The following is an 18,431-nucleotide window of genomic DNA, read 5'->3' as shown; positions in this document are numbered from 1 at the left end:
TCTGGCTTCCGCCCTCTCCACTCTATTGAGACCGCTCTTATCAAAGTGACTAATGACCTAATCTCCGCTAAATCCAAAGGTCACTACTCCATATTAATTCTCCTTGACCTCTCTGCTGCCTTTGACACAGTTGATCATGCTCTCCTCCTTCAAACTCTTCAATCACTCGGTCTCTGTGACTCTGTCCTCTCTTGGTTTTCCTCCTATCTCTCCCAACGCTCATTTAGTGTCTCCTTTTCCAAGGATACCTCCCCCCCTCGCCCTGTCTCGGTTGGAGTTCCCCAAGGCTCTGTCCTTGGTCCCCTTCTATTTTCTCTTTATACTGCCTCTCTTGGAAAACTTATTGCCTCTTTTGGATTCAACTACCACCTGTACGCTGATGACACTCAGATATACCTCTCCTCACCGGACCTCTCCCCGGCCGTCCTGCAACGTGTCACTGCTTGCCTCTCTTCCATCTCTGACTGGATGTCGCCACGCTTTCTCAAACTTAACCTCTCTAAAACTGAACTCCTTGTCTTTCCTCCTCCTAATACTGATCCTCCTCTCTCACTCTCCCTTCAAGTCAGTGATATCCACATAAGTCCATCCCTACAAGCGCGCTGTCTTGGCGTCATACTTGACTCTGGTCTCACCTTTGAGTCTCACATCCAGTTTGTTGCCAAGTCCTGTAGGTTCCAACTCAAAAACATAGTCCGCATCCGCCCCTTTCTTACGCAAGATGCTACCAAGGAGCTTGTCCATGCTCTAGTAATTTCCCGCATGGATTACTGTAACCCTCTCCTGATTGGTCTCCCCAAAAGCCGTACTGCCCCGCTACAGTCTGTAATGAATGCTGCAGCTAGACTGATTTTCCTATCCAGTCGGTCCTCTCACACCTCGCCCCTCTGCCAGTCCTTACATTGGCTCCCTGTATCCTATAGGAGTCAATTCAAAGTGCTAACCCATACATTTAAAGCACTGAACAATTCCAGCCCCTCTTATATCTCTTCACTGATCCAGGGGTATGCCCCTCCTCGTACCCTCCGCTCTGCCCGCGACCACCTCCTGACCGCTGCTCGCACCCGTACGGCCAACTCACGCTTGCAGGACCTCTCACGGGCGGCTCCTCTCCTATGGAATAACTTGCCTACTGCCATCAGACTCTCCCCTAGTCTTCAATCATTTAAGAAGGGCCTTAAAACCCATCTCTTCAGGAAAGCGTATGGCCTCCCAGAGTAATCTCTCCCTTACATACCTGTCTCTTGCTCTCCTATGGGATAGTGCTTTGCTCTCTCCTCCAGCTCTGCTTCACTCCTACTTGATATTTCCTATCCTATTGTTTCTAATACCCCACCTCCTATAGACTGTAAGCTCATTTGAGCAGGGTCCTCTTCAACCTATTATTCCTGTAAGTTTTCTTGTAATTGTCTTATTTATTGTTACATCCCCCCCTCTCAAAATATTGTAAAGCGCTACGGAATCTGTTGGCGCTATATAAATGGCAATAATAATAATAATAATAATAATCTGAGGAGTGGCCAGTGAAGTTATCCCTAGGCTGTAATGTAAACACTGCATTTTCTCTGAAAAGACAGTGTTTCACGGCAAAAAGCCTGAAGGTAATTATTCTACTCACTAGAACAAATTCAATAAGCTGTAGTTGTTCTTGTGACTATAGTGTCCCTTTAACTATATTCATTGTCAGACAGTCCACACAAGTTTTGTTCCCATACATCCCTCTTACGTTTCAATACTTAAGTAAGAGGATGTGAAAAGTAGTTAGGGTTGCCACCTTTCTTGGAAAAACATAACGGCTTTACTAATTTGCATAATTAAATATGTATGGGTGACATCACATGATGTAAAGCACAAGGAGTGACATAAAAGAAAATGCTGTAAAATCACCAAAAAACTACTTAGTTTGATTCTGCTGTATAGATGGATTCCTCCCAGTGCCCCCATGTCTCCCAGTACCCTCATGACTCAGTGCCCCCATGCAGGGCCGGACTGGGAAAAAAATTTGGCCCGGGCATTTTTTTATCACAGCGGCCCACTAAAAAGGGGGCGGGGCAGAGAGAGTGTGTTTTGTCATCATTAATGACAAACACCCCCCTCTCAAAGTGAGCATTTTGGTTCAATGCTCTTCCAGGGCAAACCATGCGCAGAGCTCTTCTGAAGAGCTCTAGCATGAGAAAAAAGCCCTGTATTTGTTCTGCACAGCGCAAGCAAATTTAATAACATGCTTGCACTGTCTTTCCTTGCAACTTGTTTCTGGTGTCTCTATAAATGGATACCAGGAGACAAAAATGCCAGGAAAGAGTATTGTGCATGTGTTTGGAGCCTGCCATTGTGTGTGTGCAGAGTGAGCTGATTGTGGTGTGGTATTGTGTTATAAGGTCGGTTTTAGTCGTGTTGTGTTTGTGGTGTAATGTAATGCATATGTGGCTAGGAGCTGTAGATAATGTGTGTAGAGGGGATGTAGCAAAAGTGTGCATACAGGCTATAGTGTGTGTGTGTGTGTGTGTGTATATATTATATAAATATGTTTGGAAGTATTGTGTATGTGTGTGGTGCAGTGTGTGTGGGGGGGGTCTGTGTGTATGTGAGGGGTGCAGTATGTGTGTGTGAGGTGTGATGTGTGTGAGGGTGCGGTGGGTGCTGTGTGTGTGGGCGCTGTGTGTGATTGATTTGTGTGAGGGTGCTGTGTGATGTGTGTGAGGGTGCTGTGGGTAATTTGTGTGTGTGGGTGCTGTGTGTGATGTGTGTGTGAGTGCTGTGTATGATGTGTGTGTGAGTGCTGTGTGTGATGTGTGTGTGAGAGTGCTGTGTGTGATGTGTGTGAGAGTGCTGTGTGTGATGTGTGATGTGTGTGTGAGAGTGCTGTGTGTGATGTGTGTGAGAGTGCTGTGTGTGATGTGTGATGTGTGTGAGAGTGCTGTGTGTGATGTGCTGTGTGTGATGTGTGTGTGAGAGTGCTGCGTGTGATGTGTGTGTGAGAGTGCCCTGTGTGAGAGTGCTGTGTGTGAGTGCTGAGTGTGATGTGTATGAGAGTGCTGTGTGTGAGAGTGCTGTGTGTGAGAGTGCTGTGTGTGAGTGTGCTGTGGATGATGGGTGTGAGAGTGCTGAGTGTGAGAGTGCTGAGTGTGATGTGTGTGAGAGTGCTGTGTGTGATGTGTGATGTGTGTGAGAGTGCTGTGTGTGATGTGCTGTGTGTGATGTGTGTGTGAGAGTGCTGCGTGTGATGTGTGTGTGAGAGTGCCCTGTGTGAGAGTGCTGTGTGTGAGTGCTGAGTGTGATGTGTATGAGAGTGCTGTGTGTGAGAGTGCTGTGTGTGAGAGTGCTGTGTGTGAGTGTGCTGTGGATGATGGGTGTGAGAGTGCTGAGTGTGAGAGTGCTGAGTGTGAGAGTGCTGAGTGTGATGTGTGTGAGAGTACTGTGTGTGAGAGTGCTATGGATGATGGGTGTGAGAGTGCTGAGTGTGAGAGTGCTGAGTGTGATGTGTATGAGAGTGCTGTGGATGATGGGTATGAGAGTGCTGAGTGTGATGTGTATGGGAGTGCTGTGTGTGAGAGTGCTGTATGTGATGTGTATGAGAGTGCTGTGTGTGAGAGTGCTGTGGATGATGGGTGTGAGAGTGCTGAGTGTGATGTGTATGAGAGTGCTGTGTGTGAGAGTGATGTGTGTGAGAGTGATGTGTGTGATGGGTGTGTATACATGTTAGAAGGGATTGTGTGTGTTTGGGGGGGTAAATAAAAACAAAAAAAAGTAATGTATGTCCCCCCTTCCCTTCTTACCTTTTAGCCTGGGAGGGGGGGACCGGCATTGTGGTACCTGGGAGGGGGGGTTCAGGCACTCTCACGCCATCCCTGGTGGTCCAGTGGGTGAGTGAACTCTAGCCTGAGGGCTAGAGTTCAGAGTTCACTCTCGCGAGATCCGGTCGTTGCCATGGCAACGCTCCGGATCTCGCGAGAGGAACCCGGCGGAGCTGCAAGATAGAGCTCCGCCGGGTCCTCTCCTGGCTCCCTCCCTCTCTCACCGCTGGCGGCCGGAATATTCTCTATGTGGGCCGGTGAGGGAGATCTTTGATCTCCCAACCGGCCCATCATTGAAAACAGCGGGGCCGGCGCTCGGATAGTGCCGGCCCTGCATAGACCGGCAGGGGAGATCCTGGGACTTCCCCTGCCGGCCTCGGCCCCACGGCCATCGCGGCCCACCGGGCATTTGCCCGGTGTGCCCGATGGCCAGTCCGGGCCTGCCCCCATGTGTCGATTACTCCAGGTCTCAGTGTTCCTATGTATCAGTGTCTCAGTGCCCCATGTCTCCCAGTGTCCCCTAATGTCGTGTCCCCAGGTCTCCCAGTGATCCTATGTGTCACAGTGTCTCAATGCCCCATGTCTCCCTGTGTCCCCATGTATCCCAGGGTCCCCATGTCACTAGGACACTAGGAAGACGGGGAGACCTGGGGACACGGAGAGACCTAGGGACACTGAGACACCAGTGACACTGGGAGACTAGGGGACTCTGGCTGGGACACATGGGGACACTGGGAAAATAGGGGACACTTGAAGACATGGGGACAAAGACACTAGAGACACTGGCTGGGGGACATGGGGACATTGAGACATGGGGGCACTGGGAGACATGGGGACACTGAGACACCAGGGCCACATACACTAGGGACACTAGCTTGGAGACATGTGGACATTGAGACACTTGAGTCACTAGGAGACATGGGGACAGTGAGACACTGGCAGACTGGGGGCACCGGGAGACTAGGGGTCACTGGGAGACTAGGGAGCACTGAGACACCACGGACACTGGCTGGGAGACATGGGAACACTGTGTCCCCATGTGTCTGTGTCATAATGTCTCCCAATGTCCCTTGGTGTCTCAGTGTATGTCTCCTTGCAGCCTTTCCCCCATCCCTTACTTCTCTGAGCTGTAGGCTGTCACTGCAGGGTGGGAGTTGCTGTCTGGACTCTCTGTAGCTGCACCCCTGCAGATCAGTGAGTATAGATAGGCAGGGAAGGATTTGCTTGAACTTCCTATCCCTGCCTGTCTCCACATACAGTGACCCCTACTGGCCAGTGCTGGTATTGCATAGTAATCTCTTGTTTATACTGAGAAAAATACCAGCATTTGTATTGCCAGTATCACTGCAATATTGGCACCAGCCAGGCAGCCTCAAATACTGGCTGTGACAATAAAATAAAAGCCAGGTGGAATCCCTAAGAGTAATGTGTGAAAAAAAAAAAGGTAAAAAATAAATAAATAAAAAATATATATTTTTTTTACATTTTTTTTTAAATCAATGGGCCTATTCCATGGGCCTGGGCCTGGAGCTGCAGCTCCATCAGCCCCTATGTTAATCCGGCCCTGGTAGAATGTAACAGACCCACATGTGAAGTTTGGAGCTTGAAGGATAATGCAAGATGTGGGTGGGTTTATTCAATGCTAATCTGGCACTTTGAAGACCTTGATGAGTGACCCTCCTGGGAGTGTGCACAAGAACAGGTGACAGCCGCTAATATAGCAGGGAGTTCGAGTCTTGCTGCTTTGTCAGTTGTCCATTTAATTATATCCAGCGGTGAAGGTAACAGATGGTTTGCTTTACGTTTTCAGAGATCCCGGCAGGATCATGCAGAATGCTTTATTCGGCAAAGATGATAGCTCATGTCAGCTGTATTTGTATATTTGTACATTAACCTCTCGAACACCTGTTCTGGAGGATTAAACTGACAAGACTGGTGAAAATGCAACCAGTGATCTATGAGACATTTGCCTATTTCCTCTTTCAGATATCTCAGTATTACATTTTATAGGAATGCTAAATCCTGTTTTTAATTTTATTTAATTTTTTTTTATCTCATGGGATTTTTTTTCTCTTCCAGGAAATGTGATTTCCAGGAAATAAAAAAAAAATCCGAACTTTATCTGAAATTTTCAGAAATGTACAGCTATTTTTCCATCTATATTATTATTTCGGACTATAATTTGCAGTTTCCTGGTTGGTTTTCCACAGCACATAGTTCAATGAAAAAAATTGCAATGCGCACATCAAGGTTCTAAAAAGTAGAGGAAATAGAATGGAATAGAATGGACATATTCTTCCTGATTCCATTGTGAATGTCCCATTTTTAGAAATGTAGGTCTTGATTTAATATTTTTGGACTTTTAATATATTGATATTCTTTTTTTTATTCATGATATATTTTTTGGTATTTAATATTTTGAAAATAAATCATCTTAAAAGTTGATTTAAAAATATTACATTATTTAAAAAGCTTTTAAAAAATATTCAATCGAGGACTACACACAACACACACACACACACACACACACACACACACACACACACACACACACACACACACACACACACACACACACACACACACACACACACACACACACACACACACACACACACACACGCACACATATATACATATATTATAGATACCAAAAGAGTTGTGGTGTGGATGAAAACCCTACCCAGAATCCCTTGCAGTAGTGAGAGCACTGTTAAAGTGATATTTCTGTGGTCTAAAAAAAAAAAAAAAGTCTTATGGCTTGACTGGTGTGTGTATTTGTGTTTAGCAATGTAAGCGTGTCAATTAAACTGTTAATAGCTCCCGACTGATTCCTCTCTTGCAACTGTCACTAGTCTAATACTATCCTTACCTTTTGTGTCACTATACCCCACTCCCTCTAGCATGTAAACTCATTGAGCAGGGCCCTCAATCCCTCTGTTACTCTATCAGTATACCCCACTCCCTCTAACATGTAAGCTCATCGAGCAGAGCCCTCAATCCTTCTGTTACTGTGTCACTATACCCCACTCCCTCTAGCATGTAAACTCACTGAGCAGGCCCTCAATCCCTCTGTTACTGTGTCACTATACCCCACTCCCTCTAGCATGTAAACTCACTGAGCAGGGCCCTCAATCCCTCTGTTTCCATGTCACTATACCCCACTCCCTCTAGCATGTAAGCTCATTGAGCAGGCCCTCAATCCCTCTGTTACTGTGTCACTATACCCCACTCCCTCTAGCATGTAAATTCACTGAGCAGGGCCCTCAATCCCTCTGTTACTGTGTCACTATACCCCACTCCCTCTAACATGTAAGCTCACTGAACAGGCCCTCAATCCCTCTGTTACTGTGTCACTATACCCCACTCCCTCTAACATGTAAGCTCATTGAGCAGGGCTCTCAATCCCTCTGTTACTGTGTCACTATACCCCACTCCCTCTAGCATGTAAACTCACTGAGCAGGGCCCTCAATCCCTCTGTTTCTGTGTCACTATACCCCACTCCCTCTAGCATGTAAGCTCATTGAGCAGGCCCTCAATCCCTCTGTTACTGTGTCACTATACCCCACTCCCTCTAGCATGTAAACTCACTGAGCAGGGCCCTCAATCCCTCTGTTACTGTGTCACTATACCCCACTCCCTCTAACATGTAAGCTCGCTGAACAGGCCCTCAATCCCTCTGTTACTGTGTCACTATACCCCACTCCCTCTAGCATGTAAACTCACTGAGCAGGGCCCTTAATCCCTCTGTTACTGTTTCACTATACCCCACTCCCTCTAAGATGTAAGCTCACTGAACAGGCCCTCAATCCCTCTGTTACTGTGTCACTATACCCCACTCCCTCTAACATGTAAGCTCACTGAGCAGACCCTCAATCCCTCTGTTACTGTGTCACTATACCCCACTCCCTCTAACATGTAAGCTCATTGAGCAGTGCCTCAACCCCTCTGTTCCTGTGTGTCCAACTTGTCTGGTTACAACTACATGTCTAAAACAATCCAATATCCAAAAAAATATGTTGCGAACCTTTCCCTCTCCATAGATGCTTATCCTACCCAGAGCCAGGGTTCAGTAGGCTCTGGGAAATGTGAGTGTAAACTCACAATTTTCTATTTAAGTGTGCACTACAAGAATATTTGAAAATCAGATGGTCTGCACTATATTGTCTATATATGTATCTTTTCAGATGATTTTTATGAAGGTTTACTGGTGGGATATATAATTACTAGATACACATAGTAATACTCTAGTGCAACATCTTTTTTGGGATATAGGATTGTTTTAGACATATTTAGTGATTGCTGCTGATTTCTAAGATCTCTATTATCATAAGTGCTACACTTTTTACCAAACCTGTTTAGCGCTATCCACTACTTTGGGTTAACTACAACTACATGTCTGTTTGTCCACCCACTGTAAAGCGCTACGGAATTTGTTGGCGCTATATAAATAATAACATAATAATAACAACTATATATATATGGCCTTTATGGAGAAACATAGATTTTTAATATGCTCACTCTGCCTTACACAAGAGCCTCGCTCTGCCACTTACTGTAATGCAAAATTAGAGTTGAGATTTCAGACTAAAACCCAATGTGGTGTCATTTGTGCAACTATGGGGCAAAGTTCTAAAGGTGGAGCGTGAAAACTAATGGACAATTTATTTTAAGGTCCTTGAACTGCTTTTTTAAATGACCTCTAGTATAATTATTTTGTGATAGACCTTAGGTTCACATAAAACTTCGTAATACATTTTACCAATCTTCACCTTTGTCAAATAACCCATGACACTGAAAGAAAACATTTTTTTTTTCCGTTTTAGTAACATATCAGGAAAAAATCATTTACTTTCCCAAAGTAACCGAACCCCATTCTACAGCTCAAGTGGTTTGACTGCAGATATTACGCAACAGAAGAAAATGTGCTTGACTAGAGCACCGATGTTGCCATTTGTAAAATAGAATCTTATGCCATGAAATTAAAATTCATTTCACATTTTCTATGATTTTTTTTAGCAAAATAGCTAGGGACTGTAATATATCCAGATATTATGGAATGCCACCCAAACATTCAAACAATACAATGCACAAATTAAAATATCCCTTTCCTATGATGCTCCTCAACCCTCTCCTCAAAGCACACCTAACAGTCTAGGATTTAGAGATTACCCAAGTGTGTCTAAGGTGTTTAGAAAAAGTAAAAAAAAAATAAGAAAACACTTAGAGTCCAAGGTGTTTTAAATTTTTACATACTTTAGAAATTATAGATGTTAACCAGGTCATTGCATAATGTAATATACACCTCAATAAGTGCAGAAAAATACACACTGGAAAAGTATACAAGTATACAAGACGTATTTGACGTCTAATGATACTCTCTCAATGTGTTCTGATGCACAATACAGCCTACAGTGTCTCACTGTGCATGCGGCGGGAGATCTGTGTAGGATCCTCTAAGACCCTAAGTTTTGTAGAAGGTGTAAAAGTTTCAGTTAACCAGTTTGCAACCTCTTTCATCTGCAAACCCTAAATTGAGGCAAGAAAGTGTGCAATTGTGTTCGAATTTTGATAGATAAATGATTGCTGCAGTGCCACAAATCTACGTTCCTTTGGCTTGGGGCGCTTGGCCTTGCCATCCCATCTTCTTGGTGAATAAGCAGAGTCTCAGATCCGCACAATGGAGACATATTTTACAGTGGTTTGTATGTATATAATTAGTAAAATTCCCTGCCTGTGTACAGGTAACACAACCAATAATTATTTTACGTTCAGACAAGTTATCAAACCCATAAAGGCCATTAATAAAACCAGGGGTGAATTTAAGCAGGGTCCCAAGGGGCGGATGTTATTTTTGCAAAGTGTAGTGTGTGCATTTAGCAGTATAACTAAACTGACATAGTGAGATAACTGATGCCTTAAAAATGACTGTCCAGATCAAAACCATATAGTAACTACAAGTGATCATTAGAATTTTCTAGTTAGTTGTCATAGTTATTTTTTTACGAATATGTGATACAATTAGCTCACATAGAGACGTCTAAGACATATAGATTAAATATGCTCCTTCATTGTGAAAACAGTGACTCAGACAATAACCATTTATATGTCAACGGAAACGTCAAGTGTAAACTTTGGGAACCATTTCAGGGAGACACTGGAGAGAATTCTAGCAGACCCTTGTAGTAGTATATTTTTAAAAGTACATCATGACCCCTTTTGATTATTTTTTGGAGTCTGTCTCCCTTTAACAGAGAAAAGCTATTACCGTGACAATGTTCTCTCCAAACCTCAGCGTGTCCTCTGTGACCCCCATTTTCCAACAATATTATTGTATCAGTATTCTTACGTTGGGTGTGTTTTATTTAGGCTTTTTGTCTCGTCCAGAGTGCTTTTGAAATTATAACAGCATCTATTAATGGGAAATGGAAACAAATGCAATTGCGTTACTAAAAAAGGACAGAAATACAAAACGTTGAACCACAATACATATTTTCAGTTACACCATTAAAGGCTCACATTGGCTTCATGAATAATGCTCTTAATAACTTGTTTCCAGTTCTGGTAAATTGAATGTGAGCAGGTAGAGGAGTCATAAGACCTTTTAAAGACCACGAAGGTCTTGCCATCTCGAACACGAAATATAATTAGTTATCTTGTCCACATTGACCTTCTAGCGCCTGTTATAAAATCCCAAAACTTGTTTGCTTCAGATACGGTCTCATTATTTCTTTATTTCAACATGGTAATGTAAAGATTCTACTGAAATGATTCACATCTCAGTCCCACTCTCGATGGCAATTCTATAGATCTATGATTTGCTATTTAAAGAGACATTAAGATTTTAACTCAGGGGTGGTAAAAATAAAGGAGTAAATTATCAAATATTTATGGCAACAATTGATGCTGAAGGATTTCCGGTAAGTAGGTAAAACGTAACGTTTATTGAAGAAAGCAAACGTAATGTTTATTGAAGAAAGCAAATATACTCTTCTGACATATAGTAATACAAAGTCCACCCAAAGTTCTGCCTTACGTGTCTTGTGCGTAACCACAATTAATCATAGGTATAGGTGTAGTCAAGTAGGACGTGCTCTTAAATAGGGAAAAAATGCTTATTCCATGTAACTCTTGAAGCTGCAAAACCACAGAATGCTAGGTAGTGGCAATCAAGCTTCGGCGACTGAGTCTGAGTGGTCCAGAGATCCTGGCAGAGACAAGGAAGCTTACTTGGTGGAGGTACTCAGTCAGAGTACAGGAACTCAATCACAGTACATTTTTTCCTTTATGGTGAGCAGTACAGAATACTAGGAAGAATACTAGCGTTCCGTGTTTTTAGAACTTCAAGAGTTAAATGTATTAAGTGGATTTACAAATTTAAGAGCACACGCTATATCGCTACCCCTATGCTTATGATTAAGTATGGTCATTCACAAAACGCTTAAGGTGGAAAACTTGGTGGTCTTTGTATTACAATATGTCAGCAGAGTATATGTTGTAATTTGCCTCTACAATGGGATGTTTTTGATTTCTTCAATAAAAATCACGTTTTATTTTATGTAAGCCCTGGAGCATCGATTTTTGTTAGTTACATTTCTGCATAGCTGACCAGCAACAGTGTGTTTTTGGAGTTTGGACTACTAAACAGTGGTGGCTATGAGAGCAATTATCGTGGATTTGTGAGCTGTTCCAATCTTTTTTGTTTTTGTCATCAAGCATATCAATCCTATGATGCTTTGTCAGATTTTAGGTTGGAATATTACCATTTATTTTGAAAGCCCCCCCCCCCCCCCCCCCCCAAAGTGCCATGCCTGCTTACATTGTGCTGTTAGGAAGTGGCAGGTAGATATACTTACCTGACCCACCTGAAGTCTTCTTTGACTTGGTCTTTGGCTCCTTGTGGTTTCACCTTTACAATAGCAACATCACCAGTGTCCATAGATGACCTTGAGCATACACAGTGATATGCTCGTTAGAAGAAGCTCAGTCCCACTTGGCTGCCTACTTTGTACCTACTTTGTCATATCTCCTCAATGCATTGGAATTTCAGTGAAACTCCAAGGCAGTCATGAGTTTTTCAGAAACGTGCTATCTGTATTAAAAACTCAAAAGTGACAGTGCTGCTTTAGAGAAAACTCTCTTGGAAAACCACTTTGCTCCAGTCTTCTGGGACGCTCTTTGCTTCTGTTTTCTACATTTTTACAGAGACTGTTAAAGATCAACCCAACATATTCTGCTTATGAAGGCCTTAACCAAAAACGGGATGGATACTACTGCCTCTATGGGCAAAAGTATAGCGCTTCTCACTCAAAAGAGCAAATACCTCCTAAGGGGATCTACCGTTTGAAGTGCAACTTTCCGAATAACTTTTAAAGAAAAATCAAATGGAAATATAAAATAGTTTCAAGGCGTTTGAGCTTGTTTATTTGAAGCAGATTTTTTGATCAGTTGTGTGTGTGAAATTTTTATTGAATTATGCCATCTTCAAAAAAATAGTTGCTTTCAAATATTCAGCCAGGCCTCTTAACTTCTTTTATTTGGCTGTACGAGGTAGCAAATTGGTATCTTTGGTACTGACAAAATATGTAAAAAGAAAGCCTAGGATAATTGCTCTTAAATAAAAAACAAGGGCCTACTTGAGGCGGATTTACAGGAGTGTCCTGTGGCCCCCCATTGTATGGAGTTATCTGGAGTCATTCAGGGTCCTCCTCACTACCTCCATTACAGTATCCTGTTAGCTCTCCTAAGCTAAGCTTTAACTCAATGGCTCTGAGTAGTCAGTTCTGGTGGTTATGGTGCTTTGCTTTTTCCTTTAAGGAGATGGTTGGCTAACATCAGAGTTATATTGCACAGGGTGTTTCGTGTTAAGAGAATGAAAGGTATGAGTTGTGGTAAAAGGGGTGTTTGCGATTATTTAGTTTAGGGTTAGAGTGGGGTTAAATTTAATATTGGGGTACGAGGTCTTTAATTTTTAAGAGGAGTTAAACCTAGGATTAAGGTTAAGTTTTTTTTTGTTTTCTTTTTCATTATTGGCTCCACCTTGTCAGACATGTTGTTTAGTGTAGATACAGAGTTACTTAAAATCTTTCAAGTATTTTTTTTTTTTTAAATACATGCTCATATTATTTATTTATTGGTTTGTTCTGCGTAACCTTATTGCATACCAATATATCAGGATATAGTTATTCTTATTACCGTTTCTTTTTAATGCATTTGCATAATATCAGTTTGCAATTCCAGGCTGAGAGAGTTTAGATGCTGAGTGGATTGGAAAAAGATGATTTGGTTTGCAACCATTTGTGGAAATAGTTGGTTATTAGAGGTTGTCTAAACGAGTAATTGACATTTTGTAGAAGCAGCAAATGTGGATTACGTTCTTTCTTTAAAACTCTAGAAATACATGCGGTTTAAGTTTCTTTATTGCAGGAGACATTGTAATAGGATACCCTGTCTATTAAGGTGAAGAATATTAAATGTTAATGCATTATATTATGCTGACATTCGTTGGTGATAAATTCTATGAGCCAGTAACTAAATTGCTCATTATTCAGATTTTGTTGTCTGCTATGGAAAATTTATTCTGACATGTTTGAAGCAATTTTCTTTTATACATATAGTATGATCACTGGTTATGTTGCTATCGTATAGATTGTGGTGGTCACAATTATATTTTCAAGTAATATAGTTACCGTGTGTTATATTGAGTTATACAATTAAAGTGAACTACAAGAATTTAGGATCAGAGGTAAAATAGTAGGTGTCTCTTTAAAACAAAATTGTGGGTGTGGTCCTATAATAATATTATCAGATCCATATTCATATTAATAACAATTGATATTTTTAATATTAATACAATTATTAATGGTTCAAATGTTTCACAGCATATTATTTAAAATATATTGCCCTCAATTATCCCTACAACATGTGGAACGTTCAAGGTGGCCTTATCCCTGATTTAGAGAGTAGTCTAAAATGGAATGTTGCCAGTTACCCACAATTCCTGGGTTTTGGATTAATGCTTACATGCTCTGGAGCCATATATGCACTTGTTATCATCCTAATTCATTATCACTAGTGATCATAAATTATTTTACAGCTGAAGGACCATCCTCTTATTCATTTATATTTGGGAAATAATTATATAACCAAGTGCTTTCATTGCTGCCATATACATTTTAGCCAGTTACCAAAAAGATTGTGGTGAGGTCAAACACAACGCAACTTACTACAGTGCAAATACAAAAACAAATATTGTTATACAGGTACATCACCTGAGATATACAGGTGATGCGTTACAATAATTGTTTTAATATACATTTTACCAGTTTATATAACTCTACAAATTTTAATATTATTTTCTAATAGATACAGTTGATGATCTGTTGGCTATTTCTGTTGCTAAAATGTTTTATGAGCCTATGTAGTTAGCCATGTAAAGGCCATCAGGGATATTGACTTAATTGAGAATTCAAAGTTAATTTGAACTTTAAGGTCAAACTAACTGGTCTTAAATTTTATTCATTTCGAATTTTCACTTTACGAAATAACCGTGCCTGCGTGTGTGTGCGTGAGGAATCTATTCACTAAACATTGTGTACGGGACTTATCAAAGTGTTTTAATCGGAAAAGGGATGCATTCTTGCAAACATTTAATAATAATCAACAATGCAATGTGTCTGCTTTTTCCGCGATTGCAATTGCTTCTTATTTAGTGCTTTGACCCAGAAAAGTACTCCATAATGGTTTATATGATATTAAGAGAAATCTCCCCCACTATGAATGATTCTCTTCTTTTCCTTCTAGGTCGCAAGTTCCTGATTGCAAATGCTCAGATGGACAATTGTGCCATAATCTATTGCAATGATGGCTTCTGCGACATGTTCGGGTACTCCAGAGTCGAAGTTATGCAAAGATCATGCACCTGTGACTTCCTCACCGGGCCGGAAACCACGCACAGCAGCATCACCCAACTTACACAGGCCCTGCTAGGGGCCGATGAACGGAAACTGGAGATCCTGTACTACAGGAAGGAGGGTAAGACATGTCTAAACATCCTATTTTCAAGCCTGTCTTTTTAATGCTATGATAAATGTCACTCACATCACATGACGGAGGAGCACGGTTAGAACCCATGACCTTAGGTCTGTAGATATGTAGTAGACAACTGACGTAGTATTTGTTTTCTAATACATGTCTTTTCTAGTGGCTATGATGGTCAGTCAAGTTTTTCAAGTCCACGGTTGACCTAGTTGCCTTGCTTGCTGATGGAACCTTTGAGAATTCCTAGTAACCCTCTGCAAAGTTGGATGTCTATCTCTGCTTTAAACATGTTTACAACCTATATAGATTGAGCGTCAAGCATTTCTCTCAAATGTTGAGCAGAAAGAGCACTGGAGTGCATAGATGGCAGAGAGCAGTGTGGACACCAGGGATTTAAACAGTTTCTAATCAGAACAAGAGATAACATTGAGATCATCAAAGACACTCTGTTGTGCATAACTCGACTATTACATCATATGTGTTAGTAACGTTTTTCACTTAGCCTTGAAAGAAGATACACATTTAAAGGCACATAGCATGACTAAATCCAATTATGATCTGCTTACATTATTTATATACTTGATAGCCGTAGAACAGCTAACATATTTATAGATTAGTAGATCATTTTAAAAGAAGAGAGTATGATACCCCATTTGTCTTGTTACCTGGGTGTCTGGTTGCATGCAGTCTATTTCGAAGATCCATACATACTTATAAGTCCTTTAGTACGCTCTGTAATTTGTCCCAAGAGCTAAGCATTAGTAGAAAGACTACAGAGCATGTGAGACAGGCATACGTAGAACTTTCATAGGCGACCTCGAGACACTAATAATGGTCATGGGCATTTTTTGTAATATCTGCAAATTTATATAACTGTATAATCTAGCTGTTCGAAAAAGTACATTGCAAAGATGAAATGGTTAGGAGAGAAAAAAACTGTCCCTGTAGAATGCGTGTAATGATTTAAAGAAAATAGTGTGGTAAGTGGGCAATTGTATCCTATCAGCACAAGTTACAGTATAACGCACTATGAATAAATTGCTTACGTGTACATATATATGTATAGAGAGAGCAATCTTCGGTAAGCATGTCCAGTTGTGTCAGTGCTTTATTTAAATAGTCAGCTTACACAGTTAACAGCATTCTGGCGTTCTGTGCAGATAATGAATACGTGTCAACGTCTCAGTATTCCAATGGACCTTCTCTGTCTGCATGTATTTGCAATTTAGACAGTGGAGCTTCTGGGCATTTGAAGGAGAAGGCTGTCAGTGAACGCTAAGCATCTAGAATATATCTAAAAAATACATATTTTCTTTGGCAAAAAAGTTTCATCTTTATACATTTTTTATTTGTCTGGAAAAAAAAAATACAGATGGATGCTTTATAACTTCAAATGCCATTTGGGTTAAATAAAAAAACAAAACACTTTTTATGCTCTGCCAGCCCATATGGGTTTGGGATTGCCCATGGAGCAATATAGTAAGGTAGTAAGTATGGATCTAGCTGCAAAAAGAGTGTCTGTGTTTGAAAGCATGCACGAGTTAGTGTCTGTGTTTGTATGTGTGTTGTTAAGTGGGTGCATCTGTGATTAGTTACATGTTTGTGATACATGTTGTATGTATATATGTGATTGGGGAATTAGTTATATGTGACAAATTTGAATATGTCAGGTATCCCAAATGTGCTGAATCGAGTGGGAAATTTCCTATTTTGGGCCTCTGTCATGTCATCCTGGATTTGTTACCCGGTGTCCCACTTTTGTGGACACCAGGAAACTGTCCTCAGACAACGTAGCGTAACCTCATCATTAGATTCACTCTCACTACACTGGGACCAAGCACATAGTGGGCCAGCTAACATGATTGACATGACGTGCCCTTTCCTTGGGTGGGTCCACTCTCTTTCTGAGCAAGTACATATGCCACCTACCCTAGTCTCGAGGCGGGGACAGCATTTTATACTTGGATCCAGATAGGAGAATGTGTTGAGCCAGCCCTGACACTATGCTTTACTGTTTACTGAGATATTAAGAGGTTCCACTGCCCAACACGTTAAAATCACTTATTTTATGCCCAAATCAGAATTAACTTCTTTACTTACAGAGAAATAGAAATGCACAATGCAATCATTAAATTGGATGCAGTCACATCTGGCATTGAAAGGTTTAATTAATCTCTTGGGCTTTTGAATGAATAAAAGGCTTATCTTTGTTTTAAAGAGTGACAAATGCATTATATTCATAGCTTTATGCAGTTCCGTGCAGGATTTTTAATCTTGCATTATTATATAAAAACATATCATGGACTTGTACAGATCTCAACTCTTGAACATTTCCGTCACATTTCGCCTTAAAATGCTGCATTCTGACTTGCCTGTATCGCACATGTCATATTTAAAGATCGAAAGATGTCATGCCAAGGTCGTGTCTGCTTTTCACGCAGTTCCCAGGAGACAGCTTTCCCAGAATGCAAAGTGGAACGCTAGTAATGTGTAATGTGGTCTGTAAACCCCTTACTGACAGGTGTGAAAAGGATATGCGGAATAAGTGGATTGTGTGTACGTGGTTTGAACACACAGGTTTAAATGTTGCTTGTGTGCGTATAAATTATTTTTCGGTCTGCATTTAGTTTTCTCTAGAATAGTTGCAATTTTAACTTTGTGTGTGATGCCGGTTTTTGTTACTTTGTATTAAATTTTGTGAGTGGGGTAAAGCGTATCTATCCTTATAGCCAGTGGGGTCTGCAGAAACCCTTCCTATGGGGTGAAGGTACATAGACATCTATGCAACCCACTGAAATGAAAGGAAAGGCATATTCCAGAGGGAGGGTACCTGTCTCGTCTTGCACTATGCTGCAGATGCCAGTGCTTGTAGGGAAACAAATGCAACATATGGAAAAAATGTGTAACACTGCAACAACTGCATCAAGCATCTTTGGAATCTCAGATTCATACAGAGCATGGCAAATTTCGCAGTGAGGTAAACAGTGGACTTACAATGCATGGGGTGCAGTCCTTGCTAGGTCTGGAGGGTTTTGACCCTATGCTACGCCTTTCCCAGGTTGTCCGCTATGAAGAACCCATGAAAACTACTCTTGTACTGCTGCCTTACCTTTTCCAGTCAATCATAGTCCTTACTTTGAATTATTTGTTTGGAACCATTTCTCACCTGAATAAAGATGGTGGCCTCAATACCTATGTTTGATGTCCCTAAACATGTCACAGGATTGTGCCTGGATTTGATGTTTGTCTGCTCGATATCCATAGTGAAAGTAATGAGGAGGACTTGAGCTCTGTTGGGATAAGATGGGTTCTGTATTCAAAGGTTCCCTCGAGCCCTTAAATAGCAACCAAATAAGTAATTATGCCATGTATTTATATTGTGGGGACAATGACTTTGAGCAGTAGACTTACGCACGTCAAAAAAAAATTGGTTTGTCCAAATCAATTCATGAAAAAAAAAGATATTTTTGGCTTATTTGGGATTTTTCCCATGTGTTTCAGTTCATACGAGTTTCCTCCATGCTATCGTTTTATAAAAACAATTTGGACGAATCAAAATGGCGTGAAAATTGCATGCATTTTCCAGGTAATTGCTT

The 18,431-nt window shown here is 41.2% G+C and overlaps 1 protein-coding gene across 1 annotated transcript in view; it reads left to right on the top strand.

Moving 5' to 3' along the window:
* Positions 1–18,431, top strand: part of KCNH6 (potassium voltage-gated channel subfamily H member 6) — a 200,423-nt gene that overhangs the window by 16,289 nt on the left and 165,703 nt on the right. Inside the window, exon 2 of the mRNA XM_063459354.1 lies at positions 14,599–14,829. Coding sequence (XP_063315424.1) covers positions 14,599–14,829 — 231 coding nt within the window. The remainder of the gene's footprint in view (positions 1–14,598; positions 14,830–18,431) is intronic.

The sequence above is a fragment of the Pelobates fuscus genome, chromosome 6 (genome assembly GCF_036172605.1).
Source record: "Pelobates fuscus isolate aPelFus1 chromosome 6, aPelFus1.pri, whole genome shotgun sequence".
Taxonomy (NCBI): Eukaryota; Metazoa; Chordata; class Amphibia; order Anura; family Pelobatidae; genus Pelobates; species Pelobates fuscus.
This window is presented reverse-complemented; position numbering and strand designations above follow the sequence as displayed.